Source organism: Euprymna scolopes, chromosome 4 (assembly GCF_053919585.1).
Source record: "Euprymna scolopes isolate OS-2025 chromosome 4, ASM5391958v1, whole genome shotgun sequence".
Taxonomy (NCBI): Eukaryota; Metazoa; Mollusca; class Cephalopoda; order Sepiida; family Sepiolidae; genus Euprymna; species Euprymna scolopes.
This window is the reverse complement of record NC_136485.1, coordinates 61,203,106-61,223,551: the sequence shown is the minus strand read 5'-3', so window position 1 is coordinate 61,223,551 and position 20,446 is coordinate 61,203,106. Positions and strand designations below refer to the sequence as shown.

Here is a 20,446-nt window from a genome sequence, read left to right as displayed (position 1 = left end):
CCTTGCAAAACTTAACCGTGTTTTGGCTTTCTGATTTAAAACACATCAAACAAACGCTATAATCCTTACCACTTTGCAAAACTCAATCATGTACTGCAGGAATGAAAATATCAGAATCCACTACAAGACAATGAAACCAATCACTACGAACTAGTGATGAAAGATATAGGAAACTTGAAACATAGGAGCTTTCTACAAAGTTGCTGAATTCGGCACGAATAACTCAAATGGGATTGATGTACTGTGAAACAAAATAACTGAACCAAACATCATGTATAGTTGCTTGAGGATATGAGGAACTTGAAAATAGCAACTTTACTACAATAAATGGATTCTACAAAAAATATTCCGAAAGGGTTGATGTGCTGTGGAACAGGACAACTAAGACAGGCGGCAGGAAGGAATATCTGAAGATATAAAGAACTTGAAACACAATATTATTTCTTAAAATGGCAGGTTCCAACAGCAATATCTTAATAGTTGATGTGCCATCAAATAAAACAATCAAATCAAACATTATGTATGAATTCTTCGGTTATTATAGTAATATGGTATAATCACAAAAGTTAAGCATCGTTGAGCATGGTCAGTACTAAAGTGGGTGATTGTTTGGCAATACCAAGTGCTGTATGTGCTCTCCACCTGGCATTGCTTCCAGTCATCCCGAATTTGTTTTGCCACTAGAATCCGGCAATGCACACTCGGGACAAGTGTTGGATGGGGTTTGTGCTACCGTTGCTTCACAAATACATGTGCAGACACTCTTGCAGGGGGGTATCCATTGTCTCTTATTGTAGTAAAATTGTATCTTGGTTATTACCATTAATTTCTTGGTTATTACCATTAATGGTTATTACCATTAATTTCTTGGTTATTCATTCATGGTTATTACCATTAATTTCTTGGTTATTCACATTAATTTCTAAAGCATTTAAAGTTTTTATGTCATGACAGTAAAATTTACAAGGAATTTTCATAAATAAAAAGTATATGAAAATTGAATTCATCAGAAATCATTCTACAGCTCCAGTAGATATTTCACTACCGATGCAATCCTCTATCTAAGAGCCAAGTACATCCTAAAATGCAGTACTGTTGCCACATCTGGGCAATAGCTGCTGGGCACACCCTATCTTGGCTTTTATAGAGTTCAAAACTGGCTTTGAAATCTAGCCTGTTTCTGTTCTATCGTTATTGTCATGGCAAGTGCACATGTGAGCTCCAATCTATGGTCCCCCACTTGCCAAACTTTCACAACAAAAATACTCTACTAGCTACAACCACTATCAACAATTTCCTTCACTCTCTATCTGTGCCTAAATCTAAACACAGATTCCATGAACAAAACTTCTTTCCCAGAACTGCCACCTGTGGTATACTGTGCCACTGGCCTGCTTCTCCGGTAGTCTTCAAGTTCAGTGTAAACAAGTTCTTGTTGAGCTGTCCCTTTAAATAATCCAAATGTTATCCAATCTACACCATTAATGATTACTACATTACCACCTCACACTCGTTAACTCTTATTCTCAAGTGGCCTTTTAGCCTTGATAAGTGGTGACTCCCTTGTAAAATAAGAAAATAACGTTTTCTGGTTCATTTAGTAAATATAATTATTAAATAATTATTGGTTGGTTGGTTGGTTGTTTTTGTTTTATGGCATATCAACCTTTTTCAGGTTATTTAATGCCGAATCTAGTTATTTTGAGGAACGATTATTAATGGAGTATATTTGTTTTTTAAGTCGGACTCTATTTAATCCATAGTTGGGATCCTAACAGGTACTACCACTCCGGGTCAGAGTGGACCTGGGAGCAATGGCAATTAAAGGGTGGTTTTACACTTCCCAAGGCCTGCAAGGTGGGGCCTCACCATCGGATACAGTTTAAGGTCATATCCAGGACCAAGTAATTATTGGAAACTGAAAGAAAATTGTAAAAAGGCAATTGAAGAATAAACTGAAAGCTGTAATCAATTGTAAATTAATCAGTATAGGAGACATTTTATTAGTAATCAACTGTTTCTTTGTAAGTTGCTTCAATATAACCTTAATGAATAAAAAAAAAAAATGGATTCAGTTTTCAGTGATAATAAAAAGTTAGTCATGTTTACATTTTTTTTTTTAATGGATTAAAACAAAATCGTTTTCGATTTCAATAAATGTTCAATTAATAGTAACAAAAAAATCAATATATATTATCAAAAAACGAGAGTAGAAATGGATCTTGTGTTTACTTTCAGCAACTGTGCTGTAACTCTCGCTTCCCTTATTTTCTCCTTTAGTCCTCACATTCCATGAACGATATTTCTGACAAAGAGGGAAAAATTGCTGTTTTCTGGATCACAATCTATTCCATCTAACACTTATTATTGGCTAGTTTTTGACCATGAAGTAGTATTTTATTTTTTTATTTTTTTTTGCATTTTTACTTTCTTACATCAAGTGGCTTCATGTTTTGTTTGGAGCAATTTCCATAAAAAAAAAAACAAGTGAAGCATGCATGGTCCCACGTGAGTGCACAGTGAACGAGGCATAAAAAAAAATGACTAAGTTCAGCATTGCACCAAAAGTCCCCCGGAGTGTCAAATTTTGGTAAAAATGAACAAATGGGACAGTTTTAGGCCTTAACATATGTAAATTTGAGTTCTGCACCATGCAAAAAAAGAAATCACTAAGTCCATCATTCCCCCCCTCCCTTATTTAGTCTCAAAAGCCCCCAAGGTCTTAACATATTTAAATTTGAGTTCAGCACCATGCAAAACTGCTAAATAGACAAACACAGAAAATTTTGGACAAATATAGTAAAATAGTCCCAAAAATGGAGTGTTTCTATTAGCCCTAAAAGAGCCCCTGGGGCGCACCCAAGAGTTATCGTGAAGTATAAACAAACAAAATTATATAGAAATCAGTTAGTTACAACTTTTCAGAAAGTTTTATAAAAATCCAAGGTATCAAATTTTTTAATAAGCACAAAAGTGTAAATTTTAGCTATTTTAGCTTGAAAGGCAACCCGGGAGGGGAGAGGGCAACCAGAATTTTCCAGGAAAAACCGTTCTGTTACTTTTTTTTACTCATATCATGTTTAATGTTTGTGCAAAATTTCCAAAAATTCCAAGGTGTAGTTGTTGAGAAAAGTGCAAACGGCCGAACAAAAAGGGTGAATTTATAGGCCCATCCTCCTTTTGTCAGGAGACCAAAAATTATTCTAAAAAAATAAAATAAACATATGATCTTGTCTGATAATTTTATTAATAGAGAAACACAAACTGCTGCATATTGCAACAAAAGAATTAGTAAGAATGCGGTGTAGTTTGCTTTAAGCATTGTTTATATTGTATAACTTATTGCCTTTCCACTAGGGCAGAGTTAGACTGTTGATTTGATAAAATTATTTTTATATATAACAGCTTAAATTGAAGTTAAAAATGCAAAAGTCAAGTATCATGCTTCAATTGTGCTCTAAGCAAAAATATTCTTTCAAACACGCTCTTGTGATATCAAAGAACCTACTGTCGATTTTTATATGCTGAGCCTTTTGGCTTGTGTAGTAATAAAACTTCTCAAATGCACGTGTGATGTTAGGCTGTATAAGGTGTTGCTTTGGTCAAATTCACCTGTTCCTTTTTTTCATTAGTGTTTCAATTATCGATTTTCATCGAAGTAATTCCAATACAAAATCTATCTAAGAACACTGTCAGATATAAAATGCAGATTTGTATGAAATTTCATTAAAAAAAAATCTGCTAAACTATTTAGGAGTCCTTAGGGAACGAACCCCCCCCCCACACACACACATGTACACACAAAGTTCCTTATATAAAGTAGTGGAGATGATATATATATAAAAAAAAAAAAAATTTGAAAGAAAGTTATTATATTGCAAATAACACAAAGTGATAACAAATGGAAATTGGCGAATTAGAAGCAAAATTTGATTTCTTAGCTTAAATGTTATTTGGATCTGACTTTGAAAATCTAAGATAACTTTATATGTCGGATTACCTTCGATCTTTATATATATTAAAGGAATTCAATATAAACTCAGAAAATTAGAAATTACAATAATTTGTTAGTTGACAAGGAATACAGAAACTTAAAAAATTTTCCTTATTTCATGGATTTTCAAAGAATGGCTCTTATCCTCAGAGGAAAGTAGTTAGCAAAATAATTATCCTTTGAGGATAATAACCGTTCTTTGAAACTCCATGGAATAAAGAACATTCTTTAAGTTTTTGTATTCCGTGTTGAATAAGCTGTTGCAATTTCTAAATTACAGAGTTTATGCTGAATTCTATATTTTAATATATCTTATGTTATGTTATCTCAAATATTGAGCTTTTTCATCTAACTAGGATTCTCATATAAATATTAACATTTATACTTGCTTTAAGTTTACAGTGTTATTTAATTTGTAAACTTGAAATTTTTTGTGGAAAATATATATATATATATATATATATATTATTATTATTACTATAATTATTTTTAATACCTACAGACACTAGTGTTTCATCCTTTTGGGAATCATCAGTGCAGGGAGTTACGATTACAGCCGATCAAGATTCGAAATTGGCCACAAAGTCATTTCTGGCCCCATTAGCAAGGAACAAACCACACGGGCAACGTGAACCACAAGAAATACAGTTGAAATTAACATTTTTTTTTTTTTTTTTTACTTGCCTTCCCACGAGGGCAGAGTTAGACACAAGGTCGGTTTTTAATGTGAGGGTAAACCAATTATCCAAAAAGGGGTACTCTAGTTAGTAACAAAAATAAAAAAAAATGTATCAGTCATGAAGGATTTCTCCATTAACCGAGATCAAAAAATGAAGTGCAGCAACAGAACAGATACTACACTTTGAGTTATATATTTTTTTTTATTCATTCTGAAAGTTTACAACCAAAGCAGAAATAAACAAAAAATTAGACTCAAGGCCACCCAAAAATTGGAGAGGAGGTGTCTATGGTCATCCTCGTAATTGCACCTTTACTAGTCTTGATCCTAGCTAAAGTTCTCATTCACCACAATTATTCAAACACACCAGGGGCCGTCCTACCTAAGATTCCCAAATTATATCGCGCGCGCGTGTGTTTGTTTTTCTTTTTTTATAAGCAATAGAATAAATTTGTAAACATAAAATTTTATAAAAAGTCGTTTGTTTAATTTTGGTCTTGGCCCGAAAGCCAAGAAAGAAAAAAAAGACAACCGTTGAAATTAACATTTTATACAATTGTCAAGATGGCGCGAGTGATCTTATATATATATATATATATATATATATATATATATATATATATATATATATATATATATATGTATACTTTTTTTTATATATTTTCTTTTTTCATTTTTAGAAAACGTGCAAATGTTACAGACTGCTTGACTCATCCTTGGATACAGGTAAGATAACATGTTGTAACTAAAACAGGTTAATTAAAATGTTCTCCTTAAAATCTGATTAATTAGCTTATCATTTTTAATAAAATTAAGGGAGGTAACACCGTAAAATTAAGATACATTGCTCATTATAAAAATGTAAAAATTAAAAACATGTGTAATATATTGGGGGGGGGGGGGCTTGACATTAACTTCAGAGGAATCCTAAAAAAATATTGCTCGGCTCTATTTCAAAACAACTTATTGCATCAAAACATATTTAATGATTAAAAAAAATATTGTAACGAATTAAGTTGTTAAAAATATTCATGTTGAACTTTTAATGGCCGATATATCAACACATCAAACAAGGGAAATAAATCTGTTTGTATTATGCACAAGGGACATAACCCTGTAATGACTAAAAATGCAAATAGCTTCTTCGTTTCAGAATTTTTGAGATGAGGATTATTTTGACTATTATCTTGGTTATTGTCACAACGTTTTAGTCGATGTAATTAACAGCTTTCTTTAGGTACAACTTTTCCAACTCCGGAATCTATACAGAATTTCAAACTGAATCTTTTATTAAATCCACCAGGAGTGGGGGTTATTTATTTATTTTTTTTTTCATCAGCCATGGTTCTGTAGAGATGCTCAATGTTTATTTTGTGCTTAGTTATTGAGGATTGAACCTTTAATCTCCAGAAGGCTTTGAGCAACAACTTCAAGTGAGTCTTCTGAAGTTGGATTAAATAAAGGCTTCAGTTTGATATTCTTTATAAATTCTTAATTTTGAAAGATGTACCTGAAAGAGGCCAGAGGTTACATAGACTGAAATAATGTGAAAATAGTAACAAAGATAAGAATAATATTTTGATTAATCCACACACACACACACACACACACACACACACACACACATATATTTATATATATATGTGTGTGTGTGTGTGACCTTGTCTGTGTGTATGCGTGTAAAATGGTCTCTACCAAACTACTGTTAGGTTTACAGATTTGAAACTTGATATATAAGGGATTCAGACTTGTGGAACAAACTGGATTCATTTTTAGCTGGTAAAAATAGGTGCTAAGGGGTTAAAATTGACATATTAGAACTTAGCAGACATAAGTTATGCATGTGCAAATATACATTTGGTAAAGTAGTTTTTTTTGTTTTTTGTTTTTTTAAGTTTTGATATCTATCCCTTGTTAGCTCAGATGGTAAAAAATAATGCTGGAGTGCTAAATGTTATAATTTCGATTCTAGCTGATGGCACCCAAGTAAATTTTCTTTTTACTTTTGAAATCATTACTATATATTGAGTACAATATAATAATCAATATAAAATCTGCATAAATTAAAATATCTTATTTAAGTGTAGTTTACAACTGGGCAACAATATTACAAATGTTAATTAAAAAAATTGTTTATTTTGTAAAAAGTGTTAAAGTGCATATATTATCTCCCTTGCGGCATAATATGAACAGATTTATTTCCCTTTGGATAATCATTTAGTTTATAAATAGGCCATTAAAAACTTTTTCAGCATTTCATGTGAACAATTTAACTTGCTCTAAGTTACTGATTAAAAAAAATAATAATATAATAGTTTTATCTAAAGGTAAATTGTTTTGAAATAATAGCCAGCACAACGTTTTTAGAATTCTGTTAATGTTAATCTATTTTTACCTTTATTTTGGATTAATTTCATGAATTGGGGGAAAAACATACATTATAAAAAAAGATGTTCAATTAAGCCTTCAATGGAGGCACGTCAAAAAAAAAATTGTTTCTATAATTCTTTTTGACCTTCAGATAAAGTAAAACAAAATTGGAGAATTGTTGATTTTTTTTTTTTTTTTGTTAGTTTCTGCTTAAGTTGAGTAACAAGAAATATGCATTTACTTGCAGAGAAGTGAAAAAAGGGCAAGCATACCAAGTGATGAGACCCTCAATTACAAAGAGGTGTCAATCTTTTTGACTTGACACCATTTTGGATATCAGTGAAGATTCATCGCTTCTAAAATGGGGTTTCTTTCATCAGAGAAACATGGCCGATATACAGTGACAAGGAAAACAAAAATGAAATCTTAATATTTCAGCTGACCCTACCCTCCCCTTTCAACTGAATGAATGAGATATCAACAAAAAAAAAGATAAAAATGGCTCTGTATTTTCTAAAATTGTGATCTTTGGACAATCGGACATTTTTAATCTAGTCCAAAACTTATAAAATGTGTGGAAGTTTGAGCAAAAGGAATATAAACAATGAACCGTCTGTCAAGGACAGGCAAGTGTAGTGTTTAGAACATTTGGTTAAATTATATTTCAGTCGCCCAAATTATTTTGGGTTTATGAAGAATCATACTCATATCCCCATTATATATTATTGTTACTTAAAACTATGTTTTGGCCAAAAGTATTTGATAAAAACGGTCATAATTAATTGAATATTGTTACAAGAGATGTTACATTAACGTAAACTTTCAAAGATCAACGCCATTTTTATTTATTTATTTTTTTTAATTTAACATCTCTCAGATACTATTCAGCTGTTTATAATCAAATATCTATTTTTTTTTTCAAAAAAGTCGTTTTAAGCAAAAAGTGTGTTCAGGAATAGTGAGAAAATCCTGACTAACTCATTTCACTCTAAATAAATTAGATGACTGAAATAGGATTTAACCGAAAATTTGATCTGTGGTTAAACATAAAACCACTGACAACCACACGGTTACAAAAAAGAAGAAAAAAAACAAAAAACAAAAGAGAATATTTTCTAAAAACAGCAAAAAGAAAACCGGTGAGCTCTAATGCTTCTGTGTTAAGAAAAAGTTAACTAATTGCTTAACATAGCAGGAAGAAAACGATTACAAAGATGGAGTTGATCATGTGACTTTTACGACCCTTTTACAAAGTCAAGATAAAATAAAAGGGAAAAAAATACGCAAATTGGCCAGTCTCATACTTTTCATCAATATCATTTAATTATTCGTTTATTTTTATTCATTTTTTTTTTTTCATAAGATTAAAATTTTAAAAAAGTTAAAAAAAAAAAAAAAAAAAAAAAAATAGTTTATATTTTTCGTCATACTAGAGTTCTTATTTTGGTTGTTATCATCACAATGTTTCAGTTATTGTATTCTCCAGTCATCTTCAGAGAATTTTTTTTTTGTTTTTTTCAAATCTATATGGATATATCATGCTCATTTCAGCCAGTCCTTTTTTTCGATTTCTGTCAACTTTTTTTTCACCCACAATTTTGAATTAAACTTTGCATTCAATATTTGCATTTTCATAATCATGCTGAGGATTATTTGGATAAAATGTATTTGCAGCACCCCAATTATTTATGGAAATTTATTGTTGAGGCAGGTTTCTAAAATTAGATATATTAATCAGTTTAATTTTTAGAGTAATATATATTTTTAAACAACATTCTAGATCAGATTAAGAACAACAATAGCGTAGACTATTTTAAAGTCAAATTTGATATTGTCCGAGACAGTGCTAAAAATGGAATTATGAAGCTACTCTTGTGGACTATGAGATGAGATATTTAACAACTTAATCTGTATATTAATCTATATAATGATATAAAGATATGCTTAGGCAATTTCATACGTTATCACCAATCACCCTTTTTTTTTTTTTTTTTTAAAGCAGAGATTGCCAAAGATTTATTAGTTTAAAGAATATTTAACTATTTAATTTTTATGGTAAGATTGTCTTTATTTTAAAGCAATTTAAATTGTAACAATAAACGAATGAAATAAAATGGTTAAAAATTTTGTCTCATTTATTTCAAAGGAAATATTTATTTTCTATCACCATATACATACTAACCCTTATCCTCAAGTTGCCTTCAGGCCTCGATAAGTGGTGACTCTCCTGGAAAAAAAAAAGAGAGAAACAAGTTTTGCTCAATATTAATTTGATAAAATCCAAGATAATGCTAAATATAGAATTATGAAGGTACTCTTGGGAACTATCAGATGATTTAACAGTTTAATCTACAAATTAATCATATCACCATATAGTTTAATCTACAGATTAAACATATTACCATATAGTTTAGTCTACAGATTAAACTATATGGTGATATGATTAGACAATTTCATGCATTATCACCCACCACTATTTTTTAACAAGACTGAGATTGCTCACTTGCCAAAGATTTATTACTTCAAAGAATATTTAGCTATTTAAAAAAATTTTCTCCTCTCTGCAACCCCTGTCCTACAGAAGAGATGTTGCAAGTCTGGCTCTGTTCGATCTTTTTTTTTTTTTTCATGGCAGGTGCTCGTCGGAGCTTCAATCTATGCCCCCCCTCCCGCCTTGCCAAACTTTCTCAGAAAAAAAAAAACTCCTCTAGCTAAAACCTCTATCAACAATTTCCCCCACTGTGCTTGAATCTAAATGTAAGTGTCATGAACAAAGCTTCTTTCCTAGGACTTCCAACCTGTGGAACTCTGTTTCGCTAGCCTGCTTTCTGGCTGACTACAACATGGTCGTTTTCAAGTCCAATGTAAACAAGTTCTTGCTGAGCCATTCCCTTAAATAGTCAACTTCTACCCTGTTTCCATTACCGTACATGCACTAAAATTTATCCTGGAGGGCCTTTGAGCCTTTATAAGTGGTGTCTCCCCTATAAAATAAAAAAAAAATAAAAAACAATTTTTGCTTAATATTAATTTGCTAAAGTTTAAGATAATGCTAAAAAAGAATTATGAAGCTACTTTTTGGAACTATGAAATATTTAACAAGTTAATTTATATATTAATCTATATAATATGCTTAGACAGTTTCATATGTTACCACCCACCACTCCTTTTTTTAAAAAGCTGAGATTATCTGATCGCCAAAGATTTATTACTTTAAAGAATAGTATTTTTAGAGTAAAAGAAAAAGTATTTATTTTGAAATGATGAAAATTGTAACCATAAACGAATTAAATTAAACGGTTAAAAAATTGTTCTATTTATTTCAAAGGAATCATTTAGCTGGCAATTATTTTTGTTTATGGTAAGAAAGTATTGTTTTATAAACATAAATTGTTAAAAATTTTCAATAAATAAGTCATATTCGTTTTATTTATTGAAAGAAATATTCAACTGTCAATGGCATTTATTTTTATTGAAGAAGATACAATTTTTGCTCAATATTATTAACTCTTACACAAGTATATTATTTCTAACAAAATATAATCAATAATGGAATTTCCACTTGAATTCCAATATTATTGTATTACTACAATACTTCTGTTTGCTAAGATCTTTATTAAAAATGTAAGTGTTCTGTGCAATTACTGTTCTGTTTATGATTAAAAAGGTATAATGTGACTGGGACTGATCCTTGGCAGATTATCTGGATGGTATCTTGTCACACAAGCAGTTAGAATTACAAATCGCATTCTATGGTGAACATGCAGCAGCAATTCACCATCTCTCCTCCTTCTCATCGTCATCTTTTTCTTGGCAATGGTGGTCATAGAAGCACACAATAACAAAGCTTAATTTTCTTAAGTATCGTTATTTTCATGGCAAGTGCTTCTCTGAGCTTTAATATATGCCCCCCCTTGCCAAACTTTCACAAAAAACAACCCACTCTTCTAGCTACAATGACAATCAACAATTTCCTTCACTCTTTATCAGTACTTAAATCTAAGCATGAATTTCCATGAACAAAGATTCTTTCCTAGAACTACCCACCTGTGGAGCTCTGTTCCATTGGCATGCTTTTTTCAAGTCCAATGTAAACAAGTTTTTGTCGAGCTTCCCTCCTCCAAATAATCCGTTTCTACCCCATTTCCACCACTATCAAGTCACTGCTGTCTTAGTGACTATCGTACACTCATTAACCCTTATCCTAGAGTGGCTTTCAGGCCTTGATAAATGGTGACTCCCATGTAAAAACTGTTATTCCCATAAACTGCATTTTCTTGCAAGCTGAAAAGAAAGCACATCTAATCAGCTTATTTGCCACGTCCTGCTAGCAACTTCCGGTCTGTGATGTAACTTTCTGTGCATGTAGTTCCAATTTTGAATTCTAATTGAAAATTCAACTGTCTACTTAATAGTTAGCTTATGTTGAATTTTTCACTTTTAACTTTATTTCACATACTTAGAATCTAAACATTGCTACATGTTGCCCAAAAAGGCAATAACAAACTGTTGGCGAAATCATGTTTTAATCGTGAATATTTAACAGTCCTTGTTTTATTTCCATTCAATGATAAGTACACCAGGATTCAACGTGTAAAATTTCAATAATTCTGAGATCTTTCAAGCTGCACCGGTTGAATTTGATTCAATTTATTTACCAACAAATAAAAAAAATAATAAAAAAAACATGCTTCAATTACTATGTAGGAAAATGATAGTAAAAATTAACACAGAAGAGGATACAGTAGCCTAGCACCTGTCCAAATACATTTTGAATTGTTGCACTGTTGGTGCATTTATTACCTGACTTGTAAGTCTTGTTTTGTGGCCACATTTGATCTCCCTATTCTAGTTCTTGTGCAATTGAGCTTGTTCCACTGGAACAAGAGTGTTTTTGAACCAGAAGGGAGCAGCTCAGGAGGGAAGATTCCCATGTCAGTAAAAGGCAGAGGCATTCTCTAGCTTTCTGGTCAACAACTGTAGCCTTGTCTCTTCCCGAGATGTTGTTAGGGGTTATACATGGCTGAAGAAGCTTCTCCTTGACTTCAGTCATTGGACCGTTCACGTCTATGAAGGAAACAGTGTCCATCACTGATATCTTTTGTGATCTCAGCTGGCAACTTTCCATATCACATTATGGTTGCTGGGATATTTTACGATACTTGCACATAGGAGATATATGTACATGCTCTCAAAGTTATGCCATAGATTTTCCAAACATCCAGTATTTATTGTTAGAAGCAAATTTAAAGTTTTCAATTTTCTAGTAGAAAAATGTGCTTTTTTTTTTTTTTCTGATCAAGATAGTTTGAAAACGATGTGATCTTCAAGTGACATCAGATGCAGTATCAGTTTAAACATGATCCTTTTAACTAACATAATTGGGGTGCTGAAAGTATACTAGGTCCAGGTATCTCATCCAGCAATGAAAACATTGTGCAGATAACAATCCACAATGACACTTGCTTTCCTAACTAAATTACAATTTCTCGTCGCAGAAATCTGGATCGAAAACTGTTTTATGTTTCGGAAGTTTTGAGATGAGGACTGATGACTTGTATCATTTGAACTACTATTTGGACTATTATTTTCATCTTGGATGTTATTCTCACAACATTTTGGCTGACGTAACTGACGTAACCCCCAAACTTTCTTTTGGGTGTGTTTTATCAATATCTGAAATCTTTATAAATGATGCAACGGATAAAAGTATTAAGTAAAAAATCAGTTCTAAGTGACAATCTTCTGGAGGTCGAAGGTTCAATCCTCAGTATGGGCGATACTAAGAATTCAATTAAGCATTACTTAAAATTGTTATGGCTGATCGAACAAGAGTAAACTCCCCCGTGCTCATATATCATATATGAGTTCTTTTTGAAATTTTATACAGATCAGAGTTCGACAAGGCACATCTGTAAAAAGTTGGAATCCTATGACTGAAATGTTGTGAGAATAACAGCCAAGATGAGAATAGTAGTTTGAAGAGTCCAAATAATACATTTCTACTTAAATTTTTTAATTGGATAAAAAATAATTTTGGATATTTAAATACTATGGCTCATGAATCAAAAGCTGAATTAGTATTTTAAACGCAACTGTTGGCGTTCAAATTTTACTCTTTGCCTTCATGTCGTCTTCAGAAAAATAAAAATGAGATTTTTTTTTTTTTTTTTTTGTGATTGAACGTCAACACTTTGGAAATATGTGAAAAAAAATTTTTTTTTAGACTTTGAAGTGGTGATTTTACTTCACTATTTAAATACAGTAGAACCCTGGGATACGGCATTGCAAATTAGTAACAAAATACAGTACAACATGTAATACACCTGTATATAATCAAAGAACATTATAAATAACATCGTAAGGCGAGGCAAATACCATAACCAGGGTCCGAAAAAAAAAAAAATCCACATCGTAACATGAAGAAGAAAAAAAACGTATCCTAGGGTCACCGTATCTCGGGGTTCTACTGCATGATATAAAATAATAACCCATTTCTTGACCAGAATTTTTATTGATCACCTCGTTCTTGATCGCATAACTTAGAACAACAAACCATTTTCGGAAATTATTTCTAAAATAGTGGCAATTTTCGAAATACTCTTCAAACATGTTTTTTTCATTTTGTCCTACGTTATATGCGGTCAAGTGAAATTTATATAGTTAAGTAAACGCTGCCACTCTAAATTATAAAATATTTTTTCCAGGTATTTCCAGTTTATGTGTATCGCACTCAAAATAAAAAAAAAAAAAAAAAAGAATCTCGTTTTTAGTTTTTCATTGACAGTGTGTCTGAGCAAACGTTAAATATTTGCTCATATTTTTTTATAGGTGAAAAATAAAAACGAAACTACACATAGCAAAGAAATTATAGAAAATAAAATTTTAAGATGATGGAATATGAAGGATAAAAAAAATATATATTTTCTCTTCTGATAAAGCTTTCCATTAATAAATGAGGAGCAGAATATTACAGTCAAATAAAGGTAGCCATTTTGATGTATATATAATTTATTTCACTACCTTATATATATATATATATATATATATATATATACACATACACCATCAGACTAGTGCTCTTATCTTGGTTGATTATTGTCAATGTTTTGGCAAACTTTACCGTCCATCTTTTTTTTTCTTTGCCATTCTGTGAATTGGTGTAAGTTAATTAATTATTATTATTTATTAATTAATAAATTAATTGCTGTTATTTAATATATGTCCTGTTTATACTTAGATAACTCTGATTTAAATTTCTGCCTAAATGACACTTGTCTCTTCATTGAACGAAACCCTTGATTATAAAGAATAATCAGGTGTTCAATTATTGAGACAGACGCTTTTAATTCACTAGGTCGAAAACCAAGCTAGGAACGCGAGTCTGATTATCAGTTATCTGAAATCTAATTCCTCATCTTCTGGATTCAATAACTTAAAGAATTTAATGCTAAAAAGGCCCCATCGTTGTTCTGTAAAAATGGAATTTTATCGTTTCAAATCATTTTGGTATTCCTTGTTTCACAAGACCCTTACAAGGAATTTGAAAATCAAAAGGTTTGTGAGACGAATCTATGGTACGCCCCACCCTTCCCTCGCTGCCAAACTTTCACAAAAAAGCACTCGTCTAGCTATAACCACTACAAACTATTTCCCTCACTCTCTATCCGTGCTTAAATCTAAACACAAATTCCATGAACATTATTTTCTGGAACTGTCCGTCCGTGGAGATCTGTTCTGCTGGCCTGCTTCCTAGCTGACTATAACATGGACGTCTTCAAGTCCAATGTAAATAAATTCTTATTAAGTTGCCCCCCCCCTTAAATTATCAAATTCTACCCAATTTCCACGATTAGCGATCACTAAGCTGTTGTCTTGGTGACCACCTAACACACATTAACCCTTATCTTTAAGTCATGTGCTGGCCTTGATAAGTGGTGACTGTTAAAAAAAAAAATTAAAAGCACACAATTTCTTCATAAAATTAACGGCTTAGGAAAGTTTTGGTATTTGTTTATTACATGCGTATGGTTGACAGATGATCTTGGTTTTAATATTTCCCTAAATGAGTTATGGGAAAGACCAAGAAGCGACAATATGAAATGAAATCAAAGATCACAAAACAGAAGGGTGGTTATTTAGAATTACACTAAGTTAAAAAAAAAAATAACAAACAAAAATGTAGAAAATGCACATCACAAAATAAAAGATGTCTTATTTCTAACTGAGTTTGGCTAAAAAAATTTACTGAATGGTTCACTATCAGATGTCGGCACTATCCTAACAGTTAGAAACAGTTGTCTCAGAGTCTATTATTATCGATACATCGTCGACAATCAATCCGACAGTTTGGTTCATTTGAGTTCGGTGACCTTTTCTTCCTGTCGCGCCAAGGTATGCTTATGTACAATTCTAGAAAGTTCATCTTTCTAGGTTTCATCATCTCTCTTTGATAAGCAGTTAGTTAATTGCTAATTGCTGTGAAATGCAAGCGGGGCTGATAAGTCCCCCCCCCCTTCCAATAGGTTAGAATTGTTGGCTTTCCAATCTACACTTTCTGGTCCTTGGATAACATCTTCCCAGCGATGAGAAAGTAAATTCTAACACCTATTGTCTCTGTTGAGGTGTACACTTCTATTTTTGTAGGAAGAATCATAGCGGCATGGATTTTTTTTTTTTTTTTTTTTTTTTTTTTTTTTTTGTCGGGAACTTTTACCAGACAGGTTTTGCTGTCATTGAACAGCCGAATAAAATAGGGACGGGCTTGTCATGTAATAATATTCACATAAGGCATACTTGCACTCTCGTGCATGTAAGTTTTTTTGTGTGAAGTAAAACCAACAATGCCAAAAAACGTTCTCTTGATTTTTGCAGACAAATGCTATGACTGAAGCGTGCACGTTTTTGCACATAACATACGTTTTGTGGATGCACATATTTGCAGACCTTCGCTTTGTACTTTTAACCATTTACTGTTTGTATAACAATCTTTATTACTTGCTTAAATAAAATCGGGTTCTTGTTCAGAATCCCCCTATATTAAAAAAAATAAAAAATCTGTAATGATGTATGTAGCCGTGACAAAACGAAAATATCATACTCCAAAAGTCACGTAAATTGATCATACAATTTTATTTCTGTTAAGAAAATCAAATTTTATGAATAACCAAAGAGTGGCTGTCTTGTCCACCATTTTGAAGTTTTAAAAATAAACAAAGGGAAATAACTCAACCGATTCAAACTTGCAAGATTTCTGTTGTAATGCCTACAAATTCACATTAATTTCTTAAAAATGATTTTCTTTATAAAAATAAAACCACTTGACCAATTTTCGAGACTTTTGGAATACGACATTTTTGTTCATTACAGGTACGTACATCATACACACTTCTCTTTATTTTAATTTTTTAATACAGTAGAAATTCTGGACAAGTTATTATTTTTTTTCTTCAAAAGCTGTCACTCCCAACTTAATGTTCAACATCAGGCTATCTGAAGATACCGACATCTTGACCTAAAATATACCAAAATTGGTGCTATTGTTGTTTTTCCTTTGCAAAACTCAGGTTTTACAAAGTAAAAAAAAAAAAGCAAAAAACATAAGCAACAATTTTCCTCAACAAAAACGAACACCATGAATAAATATTTGAAGGTGTAAAGAGCTTGACGCATGAAACCAAAATTACTGAATTCAGCATTAAACAACCCGAAAAGGGTTGATATGCCGTAAAACAAAATAACTAAATTATGAACCAGAGAATTTTGGTAAGTAAATTTCAGTTTGAACAGAGGTGGTCCAATTATATTGTGGAGTCTGTGTTCATGTCGGACGTTAGTAGAATGTAAATATTAAGCCCGGCAGCATTTTACAACGGATGAAGGATACAATTTGTAAAATTTCTATAGGTCCTGTTAGTCATAAATGCAAGAAAAATAATTGTGACAGGTAAAATGAATTCCTCAAACTGAACATTTTTGCCTCACTTTTATATCCCTTTACAAAAATTAAAATCAACAAATGATACTAAACCATATGTTTAGAATCCTTATTGTAAATTATCTGCCAGCTCTGACCAGTATGAACGCAAGTTTGTGGTGGATTTTAGTTTTGTTTAGTGATCTTTTGATTTCATTTTGTATTGTTGCGTCTCTGTTTCTATTTATCATCCCCCACCCCTTATGAGGGCAGTTAGATTCAGGGTAAATTTTTATGGAGGAAAATTCAGCTCCCCAAAAAGTTAATGTTAGAACAAAAACTAAAATTGCCACAGTCGAGTAGGATTTGTTATTCACTGAGCAAGAGCAAAAAAGATAATGGTATCAAAACAGATACTACACTTTTGCTACTAACCAAAAGGTTGTAGAATATTTATCCCCCCTCTCCCACAATGGGAAGATGTGAGACAAAGTTAGAAAGTGGAATGAAAGGTCAGTGTCCTACAAGAATAGCACTCTGGTATGCAAATATACGCCTTGGTAGCCCTATTAGCATTCCCGAGTAAGGGAGCCCAAAAATGTGACGGACACAATGGCCTAAATTTTAGTGGCTTTGGAGCCAGGGGAAGGCTGAAGAATATGTTGTTCCTCAATTGTTCCATAATACATTTACCAAAATAGTCAAACGACGATTGTTGGGAATTAGTGGGGGTATTAACAAGTACAAGATAGAGGAAAGTCTTACAATGGTACAGGTCATTTTGTATAATGGTCAGTGTATGAGTTCTACCAAAGATATGCAGCATCGTAAGGTGTAAATCAAGGATAAAGCCACTCTCTTCACTGTTGAAGTTCTTAGATGCCAGAAAGCTTTCTACTCGAATTGCTAGACTTTGGAATTCCCTTCCCGTTTCCTGCTTCCCTGATTGTACTAATGTTTAGAAGTTTTACCACTGAACTTCATGTGTAGTGCCTCTTACTTCCAAGTGTCAATGTACTATGTTTGGGGCGATTAAGAGTAAAAGTAAATAAATAAATAAAATTTTTAAAGTAATCTAGGAAGAAGAGTGGCATCTTCCTCTACTTGTCTAAGTACCAAATAAAAAAGGAGCCTTTGTATTTCCCTTGACTACAGTTGGCCTACTTGACTACAATAATAGAATTTTGCTCATTTTTTTTATTTTTTTTTTTTTATTATTCTTGTGCTTCTGGTTTAAGTATCTTTAAGATTCATGTTATCTTAGAAATTAAAAAAAAAAAAAATGTAAGAAGCGAGTCCTCAAGATTCTCCATTTTCCGTAATGCTACAGGAAAAACTGTCTAAGTAGAGCTTATATCAATGAAGTTATGGCGTAGGAAAAGTTTTTTGTTGATTTAATCCCCCCCCCCCTATTTAAGGGTCAAGTTTTTCTCAAATTTCCAGAATCTATGATTTTTATATAAGTAAACTAGGCAATAATTATTCTTAGTTTCTTTCTAAGAACTGCAATCTTGTGGAACTCCCTTCCTGTTTACTGTTTTCTTCCAACCTCTAGCTCTGGTGTTTTCAAGACTAATTTCAATGGGCATCTCTTGTCTTTTTGACAATCATCTCTCCTTCTTGTTAGCTTCTTGCATCAAGTAGTTTCATGCTTTGCCTGGAGAAATTTGTATAAGGAAAAAAAAAATTTACGGACATACATTATTTTAAAGAAAATTCGGTTGAGAAATTAGTCAAAAACAATTGATTTTACTTCATCTACTCGTTTATAAATTTGTAAAAATATTTACGTTTGCCAGCAGGACCTGTGGAAATTCCACAGCGGACTCTTATTGATACTGGCATTCTGTGGATGCTCACCATAAATAGAGATGCCCTGATATTGTAGCTCTTTTGTTAAAACTGCAAAAGTAGTTATCTAGGCTAGCAGGGATACCGGGCATAGCCTGGTCATAAAATGCGCTTAAATATGATATTTTAATTTATGAAGATTTCGTGTATATTATCAGTCAATTTTCTATCGACTCTTATATATTATAAAGCTGTGATTTCAAAAATAAAAAAATATATCCATGACTTGGGTGCATCAGCTTGAATCGAAACTGAAACCAAAACCTATGAAGAAATATATATATATATATAAACTTCAGTTCCTTCAGCTATAAACAAAACGAAAACTTATGAAGAATTCTTGGTAAAATTATTTATAAAAAAAAATACATGACTTGAGTACCATCAGTTATAATCGAAACCAAAACTTATCAAGAATACTTGGTAAGAAGTGGAATGTCATAATTAAATGACAGTCACTCGGAAGAAAAAAGATTTAAGTATGACAGATAAAATAACACGTTATCGTATTAATTATATTTAAGTTATTAGGATTTATAATTAGTATGTATACCGTTATTTAGTTGATGACAGAACCAAGATGATGGCTTTGCTCAGAATCGATGTTTATGCAAACTTTGAAGGCTTATAGCTTCTATTAAACATATTTTTTTAATGCAAATAAGTTACAAAATAGGTAAAGCAAAGAATCAGTACTGTCCGTGAGGGTTAGTTATCCAAAAAGTGGAAGAGGTGGTAATCAGATGGTGCAAGGTTAGGTGAATAAGGTGGATGGTGCAAAGTCTCCCACCCAAGTTGCTGTATGGTATCTCTGGCCACTTGCGTGACAATAACTTAAAAGTCATAACTTCTAATTATTTATTTATTTTTTTAAATGCAAATAGGTTACAAATGAGTAAAGAAAAGACAAAATAAATTTTTTTTTGGACTAATTTCCCAACGGTATTTCCTTTTTAAATAATCTGTGTCGGTAAAAAGTAATGATTACTGTAAGCTATGATATGTATTATTCAGACTACTAATCCCACCTTGGTTATTATTTTCACAATGTTTCATCTGATGTAATCTTCGGCCTTCTTCAAATGTATCTTTTCAAATAGAACAGTACAGGAGTTCAAACTGAAACTATGGAAATAGATTATTCTTAGTATGGTAGCCATGATTGGGAAGAAGTGGTGATTATTATATTAATTATCGTCTATAGTAAGGATTGAACCTACAACCTCCAGAACACTGTCTTTATCTGTTGTGCTACATAGTTTTCTGAAATTTGAAAGTTCCATCGTTATTACAAGCAATAATAACTAAAAATGTAATAATTTACACTTCTGTCATAACCTGGTCATAACTGAGGAAATGGTAAAAATTTACCTTTTATTAATTAAATAAGATCTGGCATAATCACATATATGCCATAATTATATTGATATGCCAGTTCTCATTATATTACTAAAGTTAAGCAACGTTAAGCCTAGTCAGTACCTGATGGATGACTATTTTGGAAATGCCAGGCAATGTATAAAGGAGGTCCTCTACACCTCCTTGCAAGAGATTCAAAAATGTAACGGCGCGATTTCACCCTGACCAGATAACCTAAAAGTTGTCTGTTATAAAGGGGGGTGGGACTGTTTTACAT

The 20,446-nt window shown here is 31.9% G+C and overlaps 1 protein-coding gene across 1 annotated transcript in view; it reads left to right on the top strand.

Annotated features, from left to right (window-relative positions):
* The window catches only part of LOC145267797 (death-associated protein kinase 1-like), a 653,913-nt gene that overhangs the window by 373,933 nt on the left and 259,534 nt on the right, over positions 1-20,446 (top strand). Inside the window, exon 7 of the mRNA XM_080123326.1 lies at positions 5,354-5,399. Within this exon, the coding sequence (XP_079979452.1) occupies positions 5,354-5,399 (46 nt within the window). The remainder of the gene's footprint in view (positions 1-5,353; positions 5,400-20,446) is intronic.